Here is a 21,298-nt window from a genome sequence, read left to right as displayed (position 1 = left end):
TGGTTCTCGTTTTAGTCTTTTGAGGAACCTCCATACCATTTTCTATAATGGTTGTATTATAATAATTTACATTCCCACCTGGTGTGCAAGGCTTCGCTTTTCTCCACATCCCTGCCAACACTTGTTATCTTTTGTCTTTTTGATAAAAGCCATTCTAACAGGTGTGAGATGATTGTGGTTTTAATTTGCATTTCCCTGATGATTTGTATGATTAATGATGTATACTTTTTCATACATATACCTGTTGGTCATTTGTAGGTCTTTTCTCTTTTTTTTTTTTTTGACAGGTTCTTGCTCTGTCGCCTAGGCTGGAGTGCACTGGTGCCATCTCGGTTCACTGCAGCCTCTACCTCCCAGGCCCATGCGATCCTCCTGGGTAGCTGGGACTATAGGCATGTGCCACCACGCCCAGCTAATTTTTGAAAATTTTTCCATAGAGAGGATCTCACTATATTGGCCAGGCTAATCTGGAATTCCTGGGCTTAAGTGGTCTTCTGGCCTCGGCTTCCCAAAGTGCTGGGATTATAGCTGTGAACCGTGTGCAGCCTAGCATTACTTTTTATCCAGTGAAATGGAAATTGCATAATTGAAGTATTAGTTCTGAGGAATCATGTCATCTTAACTACTTTAGCACACACTAGCTTAGTATCTTTAGATTCTAAAGCAAACCTACTTTGGAAAAACTTACTGGTAAACACAAATTTTAAAAAGGTAAATTTCCTTCTTAATGTAGAAGATCATGATTTCAGCTTTGATTTTTCAGGTCATATGAAAAACAGTATCATTGGTACTAGGGTGCTACTATCATGATCAGTTTCACTATCACACATGAAGGTAACAAAGGAATTCTTGATATTCTGAAATTGAATTTGAGTCAGTAATTTAAAAATCTTACGAGATCAGGCACAGTGGTTCACACCTATAGTTCCAGCACTTTGGGAGGCTGAGGCAGGCAGATCGCTTGAGCCCATGAGTTCAAAACCAACCTGGATCACATGACGAAACCCCATCTCTACACACACACAAAAAACCCAAATTGGCTGAGCATGGTGGTACATGTCCGTGGTCCTAGCTGCTAGGGAGGCTGAGGTGGGAGAATCACCTAAAGCCTAGGAGGTTGGCTATAGTGAACTGAGATTGTGCCACCGCTCCCCAGCCTGGGTAACAGAGTAAGACCCTGTCTCAGAACAAAACAAAAAAATATCAAATTTTTAAAAAAGCATCAAGAACCTTACCAAATATTTACTGACTCAACTGTCTGTTTCTTGACTTTCTTCTATTTCTGTTCTCATAAGGTTGTTAATAAGCTGTCAAATGTTAAAGCAGGTCAACACACAGTCTGATCTGAAAGAGCATGTGGAGAGGAAAGCTCCTCAAAGACCAAGAACTTATGACTTATAACTGTTGTTATAAGTTCACCTAGGACTGAAATGTGCCACCCAGATACTAAAAGCAATTGCTTAGGGCAACAAGACATTGACTATCAATGGTCATCTACAAAGGAACTGTTATGTTTCAGGCATTGTTGTAGGTGTTCTACATACATTATATCATCTAACCTAAATGGAGAGCTCCATTTTTAAAAAAAGACCAGAGAAGTTAAGAAACTTACCCAGTATAGGATTTACACTCCAATTATTAGACTCCAGAGCCCATCTTCTAGCCTCTTTTTTTAAAGCCAGGATTCGGAACATTTTTTAAACCACAAACTCTATCAGAAAAAATTGAGCAGCAAAGCGTATACTTACTTACGTATGATGTACCTACACTTACTAAGAAATATATACTTTGTAAACTACATCAAAAATATAACTTTTAAAGGGTCAGGTAAAGACAACATATGTAAACTTTTTCCCTGCACACCAGAGTGTCCTTTTGTGCTCTGTGCTTTGGAGGCAGCAATTTGGTCAAGCCCCTTCCCTTGCCTGAGCTTTTACCCTTTGCACTTTAGAGCTGGATCGCACTTTCCAGGCCCTCCACCCTTTGGGGATCCCAGGGACCCAATTAACATCAGGGAGGAGCTGACCTTGGGGTCTCCTCCTGAGCTCAGTAGTCAGGGAAGTCTGGTTTCTCTCACTTGCCTGTTCCTCTCCTGGGGTGAGTCAGAGAGGAATGTCACACCATTGTTGTCCTTCCCTGTGGAGACATGAAAATGGGACAGGAGGTTTCCCTCCCCCACCCCAAACTCTCAAAACAACTCCAGATAAAACCTAAAGCCTCATTTTGGCTCAGTGGGCCCTGCTCAGGTAGGTGCTAAGGATGTACCCGGTGCATGATTCTGTGTCCCTGTCCTGGACGTTGCCATCAGGGAGGGAGACGCCCACACACGGCTCCCTTGCTTGGTGAGTGCCAAGGAAAGGGTCCTCCTGGCCAAGTGACTGCTCTAGTCATTTGGGCCTGGCGCCGCTGTCCTCATAGTTCTCAGGATGAACTTCTTTTCCAGGGCTGCTTATTAACTCATCTCTGTCTTGTTCAAGTGAGCTGCTGTACAGCAGGAGGGTGCCTCCTGCCCCACGCCCAGCACAGCCGAGGGGCTCAGAGTGTGTTCTTGAGGCCACAGGAAGGGCAAGGGGCTGAGCTGAGCTGCCCTGCCCTGGGTGATACAGAACTTCAAAACTCCTTCCTCTCCTCCATCCAGTCTGGCTCAATTTCTGCCTCAGTGCAGCCCGCAAATTCCTTCTGGGTACCAGTGAGAAGCAGGAGATGCCAGGGCTCAAGTCGACACCCACCTTCCTGCCCCCCTGGCTTCTGCCTGACTGTCCTGCTGGCACCTGCAGCCTCCATTTGCAAATGCTTTTTTTTGTTGATGGGTCCAGAGGGGTTCTCTGTGGGCTGAAACGTAAACTGGAACTTGGCAGAACTGCAAGGTAGCACGTTTCTCTAGCTTTGGATGAGTGTGACACATGGATGCGGTGGCTCCCTGGACCAGCTGTCTCTCAGTTAACCAGCCAAGTCCAAGCAGAAGGGAAGCAGCTCTTCAATTCCTGGGGAATTCTCCTCCTCCCATCTCCCCACCCCCACCTGCTTAACACAGACTGTGAGGCGTCAGGGTGGTTGGCCCCTGGCTCGCAGAGGGGGCCACAGTGATTTCTGTCACTTAACTTGGGAAAACCATTGTGCTCACCTGGGGACAGTGTCCTCCTTGGATTGTATGATGCCTGGCTGTAAACCAGGGGCTCTGACATTGGGGTTCAGTGCTGGATCTGACACCAGCTGCCTGAGAAACCCTTCACAGGGCATTGGCTTCCTGGCACATAGGTACCTGTCACCTTAAGTGGTATGCCACCTGACCATTCTGTTGTCCTTGGGAAAATTGCAATGCAGCCTCTAGCCTTTTGCCTTCTGACTAATGGCTTGAGGTGCCAGAGCCAGGACTGAGCAAGGAGGTGGAGTTGGTTAATGTTTTATGCTGCTTTGGGCCGCCTAGAAAAAGCTTTCTCCACTTGTCAAGGGCCAGGTTGAATTAGGAAAGCTCATCATCCAACTATTAGGCTACCTCCCATAATTTTTTTGTTATTTAAAAAATTGCGTCTGCATTCTCCACTAGTCCCACTAGCCCATTTCACTGTGTGATGTTATTTGCCACCAGGAAGTTCCAGTGTATCTAACCCAGACCTCTTGGGCTGCTCCTTCAGTCAGTTCCTCCCAAGAGATAGACCCAATTTCAGGCTGCAGCAGCCTCTCCCAAAGCATCTCTGTTAGCTCCTTTGCCTGCATAATTTAAAAAAAAAAATTTTTTTTTTAATTTTTTTTTGTAGAGACAGAGTCTTTTTTTTTTTTTTTTTTTTTTTTTTTTTTTTTTTTTTTTGAGGAGGAGTCTCGCTCTGTCGCCCGGACTGGAGTGCAGTGGCCAGATCTCAGCTCACTGCAAGCTCCGCCTCCTGGGTTTCCGCCATTCTCCTGCCTCAGCCTCCCAAGCAGCTGGGACTACAGGCGCCCGCCACCTCGCCCGGCTAGTTTTTGTATTTTTAGTAGAGACGGGGTTTCACCGTATTAGCCAGGATGGTCTCGATCTCCTGACCTCGTGATCCGCCCGTCTCGGCCTCCCAAAGTGCTGGGATTACAGGCTTGAGCCACCGCGCCCGGCCGTAGAGACAGAGTCTTGCTGTCGCCCAGGCTGGAGTCCAGTGGTGTGATCTCGGCTCACTGCAACCTCTGCCTCCTGGATTCAAGCAATCCTCCTGTCTCAGCCTCCCGAATAGCTGGGACTACAGGCGCATGCTGCCATGCCTGGCTAATTTCTTTTGTATTTTAGTAGAGACGGGGTTTCACCCAGGCTAGTCTCGAACTCCCAGTGTTGTCCAGGCTAGTCTCGAACTCTGGAGCTCAGGCGATCCACCCACCTTGGCCTCCCAAAGTGGTAGGAATACAGGTATGAGCCACCGCTCCTGGCCTGCCTGCATAATCAGTAGAGAGCAGAAATATCACAAGCATCACTGACTCCCCAGCACAACGTGGAAATGAAAGTACGTTCTCTCAAAGCACTGAGCTTGCTTGGTGCTCTTTTTTATTGTTTCATTAAACATTTAAGAATCTGAGCTGACCGGGTGCGGTGGCTCACACCTGTAATCCCAGCACTTTGGGAGGCTGAGGTGGCCAGATTGCTCGAGCCCAGGAGTTCGAGACCAGCCTGGGCTACATGGCAAAACCCCATCTCTACAAAAACAAAAATCAGCTGGGTGTGATGGCATGTGCCTATAGTCCCAGCTGCTCGAGAACCTGAGGTAGGAGGGTCACCTGAGCCTGGGGAGGTCAAGGTTGCATTAAGCCATGATCTGGCCGCTGCACTTTGGCCTGGGCAACAGAGCGAGACCCTGTCTCAAAAAAAAAAAAAAAAAAAAAGGATGTGTTAATTTAATGTTTCACATGTCAGAAGACTGATTGATTGGCAAGTAAAGACCTTACATCTGGAGCTAATACATTTTTAGTGCTTCAGTTTACTGTTTCCACCTAAATTTTACCCATTTTTATCATTATTACAACCCAGAAGTGTAGGTATCATCCCATTTTACTGATGAAAACTTTGCCACTCGTGGAAACTGACTTACCTATGGTCACACAGCCGGTAATGGAGCTGTGATTTGAACCTAAGTCTTGGCTTTACTGGCCCAGTGCCGCTTTGCTCTACCAGAACGACCTCGTCGCTGGCATAAGTAAAGGTTGTTTGAGGATGTGAAATAGAGTCACTTTGGTTGAGGCACAGGTCTTTGGGAGGAGTGGGTAAGGATGGAAATTCACATTGGACCAAGTTACTGGTTCTCTCTCTCTCTCTGTACCCTATCCAGAGCGCATTTAATGACAATGCGCCTCTGCTAGGCATGCCGCTTCTTATCTGTAATTTTATGGGTACCTTTGGGCTTTGGGTTTTGTCCATCTTCATTAAAGGCAAACCACTTTATTGCTCTATTTCTTAGTGGCCATTAAATAAATCATCAGATGGGGATGGGTAAAGTATAGCAGTAGAATGTATTAATAATTGAGTATCCTGAAATAGACTTTCATTTTTTGCAGCTTGCCAAGAATATTGGGAATGCAGGCTTTAATGAGATCATGGAATGTTGCCTACCAGCTGAGGACTCTGTCAAACCCAACCCAGGCAGTGACATGTAAGTATGGGACTGGTTATTCTCATTTGCTGAGTAAAGATTTGCCTTTGCCTGAGCCCCGGGAGGCAGGGGAATAAGAAGTTTTGGGTGCATCCGTCCTTGCTTCTTTAGGGAATAAATCAGCCTGAGTTGGGTTTATTAGTCACTTTAACCTTTTGGGTGACCAAACAGAAATTTTTTTAGGTAGAAGCCAAAAGCAGGCAGGTTTCGCTGATGCTGTGCATGTGTGCGTGGGGTGTGTAGAGAGCCTCACTCGCCACTGGTGGGTGGAACACCCTGGACTTCTCACCTCTGCTGTTTGTCCTGCTGAATCACTTCCTCATCTTGGTCTCTCTGCTGCATAATCCTGAGCCACCGAGATGGCTGGTTGTGGTAGATACGTGATTATGTAGCTGCCTCCTTGCCAACGTCCTTGCATCCTTGCAAATGTGGAGTGTTTTATTTCCTTCAAAAAGTGTTTGTGTTTTTGTTATTGTTGATACAAAACTTGATGGAGAAGCTTTTTTTTTTTTTTTTTTTTTTTTTGGAGACAGAGTTTCACTCTTGTCACCCAAACTGGAGTGCAGTGGCACAATCTTGGCCCTCTGCAACCTCCGCCTCCCAGGTTCAAGCGATTCTCCTGTCTCAGCCTCCCAAGTAGCTGTGATTACAGGCACATGCCACCATACACGGCTAATTTTTATATTTTTAGTAGACGGAATTTCACCATGTTGGCCAGGCTGGACTCAAACTCCTGACCTCAGGTTATCCACTTACCGCAGACTCCCAAAGTGCTAGGATTACAGGCGTGAGGCACCGTGCCCAGCCAGTGGAGAAGCTTTTGTGTCTCTTGGTGCAGAGCTGACAACAGGGAATGTTCTTGCCTGTCTTATCAGAGTGTCAGTGGCCACGTCACGCTAGTCTTTGAGAAGAGGTGGATAGGGAGACCAGTGGGTTCCGGCAGTGGGTGTCCGGCCCGCCTTAGACTTCAGCTCTGTTTAGTATGATGGCTCTTATGTCTGTAGGGGGATGTGTGTGGTTTTGTTGTGATGCAAAGTGAAACAGACAGAAGGAGAGAGGCCACTGGGCCAGTTGACAGATCACCTGCATTTGAGTGGCGAGACTGGGTCATCGTGTCCTGGAAGGACAAAGAAAAATGAAAAATGTGCGATAAGAAAAAAATTTAAAAATTCATTTAGAGAAACAGCATTTTCTGTGGAATAAGACTGAAACAGAATTAATGACATGAGTCTTCCCAAAGGACAGTGAGCAACAGTGAACAATGTCTTTAAGGGCGGTTTCACAGAGAGCCATTAGTGTATGGGCCCTTTGTAAAGGCAGATCATTGAGATTTTTTTTTTTTCCCCTTCGAGATGGAGTCTTGCCCTCTTGCCCAGGCTGAAGTCCAATGATGCGGTCTTGGCTCACTGCAACCTCCGCCTCCCGGGTTCAAGTGCTTCTCCCGCCTCAGCCTCCTGAGTAGCTGGGATTATAGGCGCATGCCACCACACCCAGCTAATTTTTTGTATCTTTAGTAGAGACAGGGTTTCACCATGTTGGCCAGGCTGGTCTCAAACTTCAGACCTCGCGATCTGCTCGCCTCGGCCTCCCAAAGTGCTGGGATTACAGGTGTGAGCCACCGTACCTGGCCTAGATTTTTTTAAACCATTTTGTGTGATGTGTCTTTGAGAAACGGAGATTGCAGGAGCTGTTTTCTTTTTGCGTTTTGCTAATGTAACTTGATACAGTGAAAGAACCAGAACATTGCAAGGGAGTGGACAGGGACTGTGTCCATTACAGACTTTCAGGTATCAGGTATCTCAGGTGAGTGATCTGGCTGTTGTTGGATTAAAGTCAGTTTATGTTTGAATCCTGTAACAGATGTTTGTGGTGTAGCATTTCCTTGAGAATCGGATAACGTGTGGTTTTAGATACCAGGCATGAGGCCTACAATGTGATCATCCTTTCTTGATGAGAATCTAAGTTTCAAATCTGTATTTTTACCCAAACCTAGAGAGGCAGTAGGGACATAGATATATCAGTCCTTATCTGAGCCACCGGACACAGGCAGATTATTTAACTTCTCTGAGCCTCAGCTCTGTAATATAACAAGGGAGTTAATGTCCCCCCCACCTGCCGCCCGCCACAGAGGCACTGGGGGAATGAGCTGGATGATGGGGTCAGACATGTGGTGCTTAGTTTTAGTGCCTAGTCGGTGTTAGCTGCTCTGCTTGCTCTTCTTCCTGTGGGCGACAGAGGTCACATCTGTATCCTGCATTGATTCCATACACCCTGAAAGTGAGGGTCCTCTAGTTAAGTTTTGATGGAGAGTTACTCGAGGTGAAGGAGCTCTTCCTGGGCGAGCCTGAGGGTCCCGCTTGGTGAAGGAGACGTCGTGAATCCCGCATGGCGAGGTCAGCTCCTGCTGTGCAGTTGACACCTGCTCTTTCGGCTGCTTCATCTCACACTGACAGTACCAGCACCCTGTAATGCTGTCATATCGGTCAGTTCTGAACAAAGTGTGTGTCGTTTCTTCCAAGCACCAGGGTACCTTATAAAAGCAGGGCATTTGGTTGCTCTGGAGCTAGGCGATTCTAAAAAATGAACCCTGTCAATGTGGAACCCTTCAGTATGAATGTTCTGTCTGCACTGTAGCCCCCCTCCAGCCTTGGCACTGTTGAAAAGGAAATTTACATCCCCTATCCCCGGGCTTTTTTCAAAATGAGGGCGGATGACCCGTGTGATGGCGAAATGTCAGCTACTTCCATTCCTCCTCAGCTGAAATTACTTTCTTGGCTCTGTGCTCCTATAGCATTTGGCTCTATTTTAAAACATTTCATCCCACTTCATAGTATACTCAGGCATTTACATATATTTTTCTGATAAATTACTTGTTACTCATTTTGGTTTTTCCCACCGTAATGTGTTGCTTATGGTGAACCAGTGAATATTTAATTGAATCAGCAAGTCAAACAAGTACTCCCAGCTCTGTGCCTGCTTAAATAAGCTAATATTTTACTTTCAGATGAAAAGGAATACACTGTTTCTAGCTTTGTCTCAGAACCGCACACCATCTGCAGATAAACCTGTTGAAGGGGAAACCAAGGACACCCTCTAGTGGCCTGTGAATCCCAAGATGGATCTTGGGGGTGTCAGGAACGTGTAACTAGGGGAGGTGGAGCAGGGAAGCCAGGCTTGTGTTTGCTCACAGGAGCCAAACTGTTTCTCCCTGTGACTTGGGACTGTTATACACACCCTATCCTTCAGAAGTGCAAGGAGAGCCCCTCCTCTGAACACCAAATGTATCATTATGTTAAGTTAATTGTTTTTCTGCAAAAGCCTGTCATTAAAAAAAAGAGGGAGGGCTGGGTACGGTGGCTCATGCCTGTAATCCCAGCACTTTGGGAGCCTGAGGTGGGCGGATCATGAGGTCAGGAGATCAAGACCATCCTGGCTAACACGGTGAAACCCTGTCTGAAGGATCACATTAGCAAAGCAAACCTCCTTCACAAAACCACGGGGCATGTGTGGAGTTAAACAGATCTGTGCCCATGTTTGTGTACGAACTGCCTTCGGGGCCTCCAAGCCCTGGGCGGATGAGTAAATACATTAAAAAACAAGGAAGTCCACTTTCTCTCTACCCGCTTCCTGCAGAGGTCACAGTAATGGTTGTCCCACAGTGATTATTGAAAAGTGCATGAAACCGGACAACTGTCCAGTCTAACTGCCTGTCAGAAGAGGCATTTACATCATTAAATGGGCTGTCCACCATGACACCAGGCCAGGAATGGAGCATCTCCCTGGGTGTCACACTGTGCTAGAGGCCCTGAGAGGAGAACCTCCAGGAATAAAATGGGTCTTCCCTCGTTGGCCCACCAGCTGCCTGAGGAAACAAAATCCAGTTTCCCTCTATGGACTTCAGTGCATAGTAAATCCTCAGTGTTCCAGAAACTCAAAGGTTTCTGGAAACCTGTGACTTTAAGCAGAATGCTGTATAGGAAACCAGTTTCACCCTGCGCCAATTGATGTAAAGCAGAGTTCAGTTCCTGCCACATATTTCTAGATCGTGAAAACATCACCAAACTTCTGAATAAATACCCAGAACACTTCTGATATTAAACATTGAAATAAATATGAGCTATGCATACATTTAGGAAAGATTCTGGCTACTGAGTGGGATAAAGAAAGAAAGATTCATAAAAACAAGTAAGATAATCATTCACCCACTTATTCCAGTTGAAGGTCACAGGTGGCCGGAGCGTGTACTGGCAGCTGAGGTCCAGGGTGAGAACAAGCCCTGAACAGGACCCCATCCCACTGTGGGATGCGGTCACACCCACATCCACACTCACTCACAGTGGGGACTTGGAGACACAGCAGTTAACCCAGCGCACACAGCTTCAGGATGTCAGGGAGACCTGAGTGCCCAGAGAAAACCCAGGTAGACACCACACAGTGACCCTGCCTGGGAATTGATTTTTTTTCTTAACGTTATAACAAAATGATGTTATTCAAGGGCCTGTTGTGCCTGCAGGTGGAGATGAAAACTCATGGCCCTGTTGAGGGAATCTGTTGAGACCACGTATCTCACACAGAAGTCACCCAGCACCGCAGTGAGCTCAGTGCACGGGTTAGCGCTGTGTGGACGGGGAGCACGCGCTGGGGGAAGTTGAGGCACACGCCTTGACCGAGGCCCTGTAGAGTGGGCAGAACTGGAGCTGGAGCAGGAGGGAGGCAGTGTGTTGGAAAGCGCCAGAGCACAAGTTCACCAGGTGCCCCTGGAAGTCCTTCTTGGGCTGTGAAGCACACTGCCTGCTCAGGTGGAACGGGCATGGGACATGGTTTCCTTTCCAGCTGCACCAGCCAGCCTCATACTGTGGCGTGTCCAGGAGCCACATGCACCCAAGGGCAAGCAGATTATGAGGCCTGGCAAACGCTGGCAAGACACTTCTGTTCGCTTGGTTCTGTTTGGGTGCTGTGGCTTCTCATCTTAGGCTGGCCCATCTTCAAGGGACCCCAGGGTAGACAGGATCCACTCCCTGCCTCCAGTTGCATGTCCAGGGGGCTCAGACTCCCCTTCGGGGGGGCCAGTTGTTCCATGGGGATTTAGGGCAGGTACAGAAAAGTCAACAACTGCTCCAGCAGCCATGGCCCCTTGCTGTAGTCAGCTGAGTGACAGAGAGGAGATCCAGAGGGAACCATGCGGGGACTGCAGCTCGAAGGGGAGCAGCCGCATGTGTCCTCAGATTGTAGGCAGTGCTGTGTTACAAACGAATGCAACTGATCTGCCCCTGCCTGGCTCCTGCCTGATTCTCAAGATTCAAGGAGCCCCTGGGCAGTGACCCTCAACCTTCAGAATTGGGAATGTAAAATGCATATACTCTGTGACCAGTGAGCTGCTGATTCTCTTGCTGTCCCTCTTGTAAGTTCACTGGGTCTTTCCAAGGCCCAGGACCCCCTGTATGTGCTGTAGGTGTGTTGACGCACGTATGTCTCATGGTGCTACTGTGAGGATGTATTGTGCGCATTTTCACAAGTCTAGAGAGATGAAATACTTGATCAAGTTCAAAGCAGCAGTGTGTGGTGGGAGTGGGATTTGAACTCAGGCTTCTTTGGCCCCCTTCTGTTCCTGCTTCTCTAGGCTCTTTGGATGGGGTGGAGTCTGAGCATGTTGCCACATAAAGGACAGAAAGTAGAACACAAAAAGTAGGAAAAAAAAAAAATAGAGTAGGACTGACATTTCATTTTGGTTCATCTGATAGTGCCTTTCATACCAGGCACGGTGCCTACAAAAGAGAGGTCGTAGTCCATGCCCCAAGGAGCTTATGGGCCTGTAGCTTGTGGGCCTATCTGGCAGTCAAGCAAGCAGGCCTTCATGGAGAGAATGTTGGGACAGAGGTTGGCCAGGGCTGCCTGGAGGGCGGGGGCAGGGCGGCCAGCCTTCTGGGAGGACGAGGCGCAGGGCATGCCGAGTGGAGGGACCTGGGTAAAAAGGGCGTGGAGGTGACGAGGGTGACAGTGAGGTCAGATCACAGAACTTAGGAGTGAGGGGAGGGAGACAAGATAGAGGGCGGTGGGCCAAGAGAACATGGGGAAGTTGTCCCCCTGGCCAGCTCCCATGAGGTCTCAGTGAAGACCTGTGCAGCTGTTGAACCACATGGCGGCCACTCGTGCTTTGTGTTTTGGGGCCAGCGCTGCTTACCAGGGAGGTGGTGCGGGAACCATTAACATAGCCTTAGACAAAGGAATGCTGGACGGTGGGTAGAGGCCCTTCATGATTTGCAAGGCAATTATGTTTGGTTTCAGGAATGCAAGAAAGGACTACATCACAGCCAAGTACATTGAGAGGAGATATGCAAGGAAGAAGCACGCGGATAACGCGGCGAAGCTTCACAGCCTTTGCGAGGCCGTCAAAACGAGAGATATTTTTGGATTGCTCCAAGCTTATGCTGACGGTGTGGATCTTACGGAGAAAATCCCACTGGCCAACGGACATGTAAGAGTGTGGGTTGCTACTTTAAAAAAAAAAAAAAAAAAAGGCCAGGCACAGTGGCTCATGCCTGGGATCCAGCACTTTACTTTAGGAGGCCAAGGCGGGAGAATCCTTTGAGCTCAGGAGTTTGAGAACAGCCTGGGCAACATAGGGAGGCCCCATCTCTACCAAAAAAAAAAAAAAAGTAAAATTGGCCAGGCATAGTGGTGTACATTTGTAGTCCCAGCTGCTCAGGAGGCTGGGTTGAGAGGATCACTTGAGCCTGGAAATTTGAAGCTGCAGTGAGCCATGATTGTGCCACTGGACTCCAGCCTAGACGAGAGAGTGAGACCTTGTCTCAAAAAACAGAAAAACCGGGGCACCGTGGCAGATCAGTGGAATCAGCAATACTGACCAAAGCTGGGTAATTCTCCAGAGGAAGACAGCACGGATAGAGGTACTGCGGTAGAATAAACTAGGGGTTTTTCTTTTCAGTAGACAAATAATTTTATCTATATTTAGGGGGTATGGTGTGATGTTTTTGATCCATGTTTACATCATGGAATGATTAAATCAAGCTAGCTAACATATCCATTACCTCACATACTCATCCATTTTTATTGGAGAGCACATTTCAGATTGACTCAGTTTTGAAATAGACACTATGTAGTTCTTACCTGGAGTCACCAGGCTGTGCATTAGATCTCCAGGACTTATTCTGCTTGTCTAAAACTTTGTACCCACCTAGTGGTTTATTCTTACACCAAAAATGTCATGCCAGCTCTGGAAAGAACGCCCATCCCCAGGTGGAGGAGAAGACATCTCAGAAGCTAGGCAGCCTGAGAGGGACCCGTTTAACCTGAGCTTCATGCTAATGAGAGAAGCTCTCTGAGGGGGCGGTTCCCTGGAACCCACACCCCACCGTGCTCCCCCTCAGAGGGAATCGAGTAGGAGCAAGACCCCTCCTTTCCTGGGGGAGCTCTCTTGAGAGGGTGGGCATCCAGCTGGTGTGGGTTTGCAGTAACATACCAGCACCCAAGTGGGGTGGCATGTGTCCAGATTCTGGTCCACAAATGCCCTGTAGATGCACATTTGGTCGCCTGGAACCTCAGGACCTCAGGACTGGGCTGGCTGGTTATCATCAACGATGCTTCACGGCTGCAGCATCTTTTCTCCTGGTGACGGGCACGTCCATGCGGGCTCTGGGCTGGTCCCGCTCTCTCCCTAGCTTCAGAAAGAACTCATGCCCACCCATGCAGTGTGGAGAGTGCCCAGCACTGAGCTGTGCTACAGCCAGAGGGCCGAGCAGGTGGGGCAGGAGGCCTGGGAGGCACCTCCCCTTGCCCTCACCTCCTGTCCTCTAGATCTGTCCTCCTCTGGTTCTCTCGCCCACCCACCTGCTGAAACAATCCTTGTTCATGTCTTGTCCCCCACCTGCCAGGTGGACTTTCAGAAAAGGTCGCGGAGTTGGGGAAGTCCCAGTATGAGTTGTAGACAGCACAGTTATTAGCATTCGTAGCCTGGTGTGTAAGTGTAGAATGCAAAACTTTAAGCCTGCTTAAGAAACATATGTTTCTACTCAAGGAGCAGGTAAAGGGATTGGATTGTAGGTGGTCTAGGGGACCTTCCTGGATCCTTTGAACAAGATTCTTGCTTGCAGGCAGGGATCTTCCTTGTGGTGCTGATGCAGGGATGGGGACAGGTCAATTGAGAGGACTCAGAAATGAAACCCCTGAACTTCTCATTTATTTCCCATGGAGTCAGGAGAAACAGGACCAATCTCCAAATTGCACATTCCCAAGGGCAAAGAACTTGTGTAGAGATTAAAGAGACTCTAAGAGATAAGTTTCTCGAAGGGGAGGATAAAAGACTTTTGGAAGAGTTATACACGATTTCACCGGTGCTGGACACAGAATTGAATGCTCCTATTAGAATTCTGGAATGCCTTTGTTTGATTTTTCAGGAGCCAGATGAAACTGCCCTCCACCTTGCAGTCAGATCCGTGGATCGAACCTCTCTTCACATTGTAGACTTTTTAGTTCAGAACAGGTAGGTGTTCTGAAATGAAGGGAGGCACTCGCTTTCTCCTTGGTATTGCTAGGGGAGGAATCAGGAGCAGCTTCATCGCTTCTGATGTGTTGTCAAGAGAACCTTCCCAGGTCTAAACATGAATGATAGATAGAAAAAGCACCGCCAGGTGTGAGGTGCTCCATGGCAATCCTTTAAAAAAGCTCTAGAAACTCTTGTGATCATTGCAGGGTCCAACCTCTAGTGTCCGATACTGAGGGAGACACCAAGTAGATATGGCTACTGAACTTGGGGACCCCATGACTACCCTCTGTGCACAGGGGCAGTCCTCGCCTCATCGTGTGAGCCAGGTCATCACACTGCCCAAGCAGAGTGTCCTGAGCAGTAGGGAGATAGCAGGCAAGGACGGGATCCACACATTAGCCATGGTCTGAACCAGAGATTAGAAACCAGAGCACTGGGTTATGGGTGTTTTGTTTGGGTCGAGAAGTTGTTTTTATGCTTTGATTAGAAATGACCTTTAGAGATGTACACAGGCGGTTTACCACAGATCCGGGAGTCCCTGTGATTTGGTGCATATGGCTTCAGTCCTGTGGCAGCTGAAGGCTGGACTTCAAGACCCCTCAACATGTATTTTCACTCCCTGACCATGGTTTGAGCCATGTGTGTACTGGAGGAGGAGGTGCTGTTAAAAGCCCCAGAAATGTGTTCCAAAGGAAATGGAAAATTCCAAAATGCAAAAGCCATGGGATGGTTTGCATTTTGTGTCCCCTGCTTTTTCCTCCCATTTGGGAGCAGAGGAGTGAAGAAATGACCAGAAAGTAGGGGAGTGTGGGGTGGTCAGCCCCAAGACCTGCAGCTTCTTCCTGAGGAGCCTGAGTTCACTGGATTCGTGGTGGAAGCTGCCCTGGTGCCCTATGTCTGAGTGCCAGCCTGGCTCCTAGAACGCAGCAGGGGTTCCATAAACATTTGGTTGATAGCTGCATGATGCCTCTCCCTCCATTCACATTTTAAGGGGGCAGGAGAAGGAAAGTCCCAGTTTCTTTTTTTCAGAGTGGAAGGAGGACAAAAGTGGGGGAGAATTCTGGAAATGAAGCTCCCCCATGCCCCCAATTTGGTGAAAAAGAAGCTCCTTTTTTATATTGAAAACATAACTGGTTTCCTTCTGATGGAAGCAGCAGGTGCCACTTCCTGAGGTCACCCTTCTGTCCCCACTTTGTGCAGGGGCACAAAGCTCACTGCCCCTCCTCAGAATGTGACAGCGGCCATGCTTGCTAGGGCTGAGGGCCTGTGCCATGTCTGCCAAGCCTGAGCACCTTTTTTGGATGACTGGTCTTGTGATATGTTGGCAGAACTTTTGAAAAGCTCAAGATTCCCCTTGAGCCTGTTTTCAGAAGGTATTTCCAGGGCAAACAGGCTGAGGAGCCTGGGGAAAGTGACTTTGGGCAAGTCACTAGGCTTTGGGAAAGTGACTTTTCCCTTTCCTGGAGGGAATATCAAATAATGATAGAGAAAAGCTCAGCCCCCGTCCTCCCATAGGACAGGATGGGTGAGTCACACAGGCATCCAGAGGCCCTGCATTCAGCACAGCTGGCCAGCCTAGCACGGCAGCCTCTGGGCACAGCCGGGGGGATGTGAGAAGGATGCTGGGCTCCGGGTTCGCCCAGGCGGTACACTGCCTCTGCTTTGGCCCCACAAGCTCAGCAGCAGCAGGGATGAGGGATGCCCCCTTCCCCTTTTGACCTCTTCTGCCATCATTGTGTTATTTCCTTGATGACCTTCTGCTAAGGCTTCCCCAGCCACGTAGGCAAGGACGGTGCCAGGTCCCGCCACCGTGGGAATGATGTAGGGAAACTGTTCACTCAGGGACTGTCTGCCTCTCCTGTGCACATGCCCCAGGCTCCCTGCTGGGCAGTCCTGATCCTCTGGCCTGTGACACACTATGCTCTCTCTCTGTTCCTGTGCTCGGGCAGTGGGAACCTGGATAAACAGACAGGGAAAGGCAGCACGGCCCTGCACTACTGCTGCCTGACCGACAATGCCGAGTGCCTCAAGTTGCTCCTGCGAGGGAAGGCCTCCATCGAGATAGGTGAGTGGGCCTGGGCCCCAGGGGTGGGCTCAGCTGCACCCTGGCCTCTGCCTCCTCTCTGTCACCCAAGCCCTGCTCTTGGAAACAGGCCTGACCCTGTGGGCTCTTGTTAGTGCCAAGGAGAAGGAGAACCTACCACTAACGAGAAAGGGCCTCTCCCTGCCTGTTCCACGAGGCTGCATTCACCATCTGTTACTTAGACTTTGGGAGCATTTATAGGCATTTTACAGATCATAAGATAAGCAAAGGGTGGGTCTTGCAGCTCTCACGAATGCCAGGTAAATTTGGACAAGGCTGGGGAATTTTGACCTGTTCACACACTCTGAGCCTATTCACCCCCACCTGAGGCCACACTTGGCCCCTTTCTTGGCTCTGGGTTTGATGGATTATAGGGGGAGATGCTGTTTACTGCTCTGTCCTTTCATTTGCACCACTGCTTCCTCTATAAAGGGCGCTGGTTGTTACTTGGCCCCAGTCCCTCCCTCTATGGAGGACCCTGGCATGCCAACAGCCAAGGCACAGTTGTGCCTTGAGAGCATCCAGTTGTTACCCCGCAGGAGGAAGTATTTTTGAAGAATTATTAAAGAGGAAAGAATAGAAAAAAGACACACATCTGCCTGAGAGCTGTGCTTATCATTAAAAGACTAATAATCAGACCTCATTGACTGAGGCTTATTTAGAAAAAGTGTAGGCCGGGTGCAGTGGCTCACACCTGTAATCCCAGCACTTTGTGAGTCCAAGGCAGGTGGATCATGAAGTCAAGAGATCAAGACCATCTGGCCAACATGGTGAAACCCTGTCTCTACTAAAAATACAAAAATTAGCTGGGCGTGGTGTCATGCACCTGTTGGCCCAGCTACTTGGGAGGCTGAGGCAGGAGAATTGCTTGAACCCAGGAGGTGGAGGTTGCAGTGAGCTGAGATTGTGCCATTGCACTCCAGCCTGGTGACAGAGCCAGACTCTGTCTCAAAAAAAAAGGTATATACTTTCAAGGTTATAGACTGCTTGAGAGAAGGTATAAAAGTTTATTATATTCCAGTACATGGAACTAGGTTAGCAGTGCTTTTCGTTAGAGGTTTATGATGAATCACTTTATTCAATGACTTACGGTTTGGATGTGGATTTTAATTAGGTGGCTTCCTCAACAGTTTTAGTGTGTGTTTTTGGGTTTGTTTGTTTTTGTTTTTGTTTTTTTCTTTTTGAGACAGAGTCTTGCTCTGTCACCAAGGCCAGAGTGCAGTGGCGCGATCGCGGCTCACTGCAACTGCAGGCTCCTGAGTAGCTGGAACCACAGACACGCACCACCACGCCTGGCTAATCTTTATATTTTTAGTAGAGATGGGGTTTCACCATGTTGGCCAGAATGGTCTCCAACTCCTGACCTCAAATGATCCACCCACCTCTGCCTCCCGAAGTGCTGGGATTACAGACATGAGCCACTGTGCCTGGCCAGTTTTAGTTTTTTGATTAGTTCAAACTTTGTCTTTTAAAGTTTTACCTTCTGTATTTAGCTACAGTTCTATACAATTACAAGATACATTCAGCCTCAACTAGGTCAAACTCACTGTGGATTTCATTAACCAGGCCCAGTGTAATTTAGTGCTGCCTTTCTGTTCCTTTTAAAAATGTCCTGGATGTCATGCCTTTGCTGGGTTTTGCCTTAACGCCTCCTTTGCTCGCCCTTGACTTTTAGCAAACGAGTCAGGAGAGACTCCGCTGGACATTGCCAAGCGCCTCAAGCATGAGCACTGTGAGGAGCTGGTGAGTCTCCCGCCACAAGGACGGGGTGGGGCACCTGTCACGGGACAGGGAGCCATGCCCGTCCTCCTTGGGCAGGGTTTGCTGTGAACCAGTGTCCTGAGCAGAGCTCAGTGTTTCTGGTGGGATGAGCCCAGAATCAGCCTGCCTTGGAGAAAGCATGCTAGGGATTATATAGGGAAACCTAGGGGGACCCACCCCCTCGTAGTGAGACTTGGGGTGTGAGTCAGTGTTTGCTGGTTGGCCGTGTTGGTAACATCACTGATGTGGTGGGACAACTGGAGCAGAGGCCCAAGGCCACCACAAGGGCCTGTTCTCTGGCCTCCATAAGCTGTTTACTTGCTGCTTTGCCGGACATCAGGGCCAACCTCCTTTCTTTGTTCCTTAGCCCCAGATCGTGTAGGTTGCTCGACACCATCTTTTCCTGTTCAGTGTAGACTGTGTAGACAGTAGAAAGAGCCCACCAGGCCAGGCAGCCCTGACCTTGCCGTGGGCTCCCCCACTTGGCTTTGGAAGGAAACTCTCTTAGGCTGTTTCCTTATTTCTAAAGTGCGGTCAGTTATACCAGTACATAGAGTCGTTGTGAAAATTATTATCAAATGCTGTAATGCAGTCGACACACAGCACTCAGTAAATAGAAATATTAAGGCTGAGCACAGTGACTCATGCCTGTAATCCCAAAGCTTTGGGAGGCTGAGGCAGGGGATGATGGCTGCTGTAGGCCAGGAATTCGAGACCAGCCTGGCAACATAGTGAGACTTTCTTTGCAAATGGTTAAAAAAATTAGCAAGGCATGGTGGAGCATGCCTGTAGCCCCAGTTACCCCGGAGGCTAAGGTAGGAGGATCTCTTTGAGACCAGGAGTTCAAAGCTACAGTGAGCCATAATAGCGCCACTGCACTCCTGCCTGGGCAACAGACCAACACACCATCTCCACAAAAAAGTTTCAAATTAGCTGGGTGTGGTGGCGTGCACCTGTAGTCCCAACTACTTGGGAAGCTGAGGTGGGAGAATCAACTTGAGCTCAGGAGTTCAAGGCTACAGTGAGCCATGATTATGCCAATGTGCACCAGGCTGGGGGAGAAAAAAAAGAACTATTAATAATAAATGCTATACAAGTGTAAGATAAGTAACAGGACCTCTTTCACATCCACTAGCTCATTTAACTTGTTTTTTTTTTTTTTTAAATGGAGTCTTACTCTGTCACCCAGGCTGGAGTGCAGTGACATGATCTCGGTTCACTGCAACCTCCGCCTCCCAGGTTAAGCAATTCTTCTGCCTCAACTTCCCAAGTAATTGAGATTACAGGTAACTGCCACCACGCCCAGCTAATTTTTGTATTTTTAATAGATACGGGGTTTCACCATGTTGGTCAGGCTGGTCTTGAACTCCTGATCTCAAGCAGTCCACCTGCCTTGGCCTCCTGAAGTGCTGGGATTATAGGCGTGAGCCACTGCACCTGACCTAGCTCATTTAATCTTCATAACTACCTTACGACATAGTTTCTGCCGTTGTCCTCATTTTACAGACAAGGAAACAGGCACAGAAAAGTTAAGTGACTTGCCCAGGGTCATGTAGCTACTATCTGGTTATGAGGGAAATTAAGCCCTGAGGTTCTAAGACACCCATAGTGTGTAATGAATTAACTTCTCTTCTGCACATGTAGAATGGAACTAGCTATCTACCTTCCTTGAGAGAACTGAGAAAATAGCCACTCAGATCATTTTCTACAGCGTTTAATTCTCTCATCCTGGTTGAAAAGGCTGGGTTCACCATGAATGAGCACATTCGTTCTCCTGGGGTTGAGCTTTCTCCTGTATGGAATGTGGATACTTGCAGGCTGATCAGCATCCTTTAGATCTCAAATATCCTTTGCCTGTTGTTTTGGGGAAAGCTCTCTAGCCCTGTTTTTTCTCTACACTTACACTGTTGTCACAACGAGCAATACAAAAGCAGACTGCTGTGACCAAAGGTGTGGGTGGGGCTCCCCCAACCCCTACACCAAGTGTAGTCATCTGACAGGTTTGTCTTGCCTGCTGCATAAACCCAATTCATGGGACAGTGTTATTGCAATAGAGAAAGAGTTTAATTATGGCAAGCTGGTTGAGCAGTGGAAGGACAGGAGTTATTACTCAACTGTGTCCCTGCAAAGGCTCAGAGGTGAGGGTTTTTCAGGGATAGTTGGATGGGCGAGGGGGCTAGGAAATGGGTGCTGCTGATTGGTTGGGAGTGAAATCATACAAGTGTGAGAAACAGCCCTTGGCCACTGCATATCATCTCAGTGGGAGCCATGGGACTGGTTGAGTCGTGCATGAGTCAGGTTTGGTGGAGTCAGTTGGTCACCAGGATGCGAAAGTCTGAAAAAATATCTCAAAAGATCAGTCTTAGGATATGTTATCTATAGGATCAGTTGAGGAAGTCACAAATATTGTGGCCTCAGGTGCAGTAAACAATTTTTTTTTAAAAGACAGTGTCTCTCTGTTGCCCAGGTTGGAGTGCAATGGCGTGCTCATAGACAGCCTCAAATTCCTGAGCTTAAGCGATCCTCTCACCTCAGCTTCCTGAGTAGCTGAGATTACTGATGCATGCCACCACGGCTGGCTAAATAAGTTTTTAAATTTTTTGTAGTGATGGGGTCTCGCTATGTTGCCTGGGCTGGTCTCAAACTCCTGGCTCAAGCAGTCCTCCTGCCTCGGCCTCCCAAAATGCTGGGATTACAGGTGTGAGCCACTCCACTGGATGTTAAACAATTACATTAATAGAGAGGCAAGCTGCACCTACATTTTAGCGGAATTCAGACCCCTCCCATAATCCTCATCTTGAGGCCTTTCATTAGTCTTCCAAAGGCACTTTCAAGCTGCCTAACAAGAACAGAGTTTTCTTGTTTTCACATGCACACATGTTTATTGCGGCACTTTTCACAATCGCAAAGACTTGGAACCAATCCACATGTCCATCAGTGATAGACTGGTTTAAGAAAATGTGGCACATATACACCATGCAATACTCTGCAGCCAAACAAAGAGATGAGTTCATGTCCTTTGTAGGGACATGGATGCAACTGGAAACCATCATTCTGAGCAAATTATCACAAGGACAGAAAACCAAACACCGCATATTCTCACTCATAGGTGAGAATTGAACAGTGAGAACACTTGGACACAGGGCGGGGAACATCACACAGTGGGGCCTGTCGTGAGGTGGGGGAATGGGGAAGGGATAGCATTAGGAGATATACCTAATGTAAATGACAGTTAATGGGTGCAGCACAGCAACATAGCACATGTATACATATGTAACAAACCTGCACGTTGTACACATGTACCCTAGAACTTAAAGTATAATAAAAACATTGAGTCAGTTTTAG

The 21,298-nt window shown here is 48.1% G+C and overlaps 1 protein-coding gene across 4 annotated transcripts in view; it reads left to right on the top strand.

Annotated features, from left to right (window-relative positions):
• Window positions 1–21,298, top strand: part of ASAP2 (ArfGAP with SH3 domain, ankyrin repeat and PH domain 2) — a 203,406-nt gene that overhangs the window by 156,228 nt on the left and 25,880 nt on the right. For all 4 annotated transcript variants that reach the window (XM_033176591.1, XM_033176589.1, XM_033176590.1 and 1 more), the window contains 5 exons: window positions 5,512–5,606; window positions 11,892–12,081; window positions 14,021–14,106; window positions 16,059–16,174; window positions 17,868–17,935. In XM_033176591.1, the coding sequence (XP_033032482.1) occupies window positions 5,512–5,606; window positions 11,892–12,081; window positions 14,021–14,106; window positions 16,059–16,174; window positions 17,868–17,935 (555 nt within the window). The remainder of the gene's footprint in view (window positions 1–5,511; window positions 5,607–11,891; window positions 12,082–14,020; window positions 14,107–16,058; window positions 16,175–17,867; window positions 17,936–21,298) is intronic.

The sequence above is a fragment of the Trachypithecus francoisi genome, unplaced genomic scaffold (assembly GCF_009764315.1).
Source record: "Trachypithecus francoisi isolate TF-2019V2 unplaced genomic scaffold, Tfra_2.0 Lachesis_group17, whole genome shotgun sequence".
In the NCBI taxonomy this organism is placed as follows: domain Eukaryota; kingdom Metazoa; phylum Chordata; class Mammalia; order Primates; family Cercopithecidae; genus Trachypithecus; species Trachypithecus francoisi.
The sequence above is the reverse complement of the archived record's forward strand: the minus strand, read 5'-3'. Positions and strand labels throughout refer to the sequence as shown.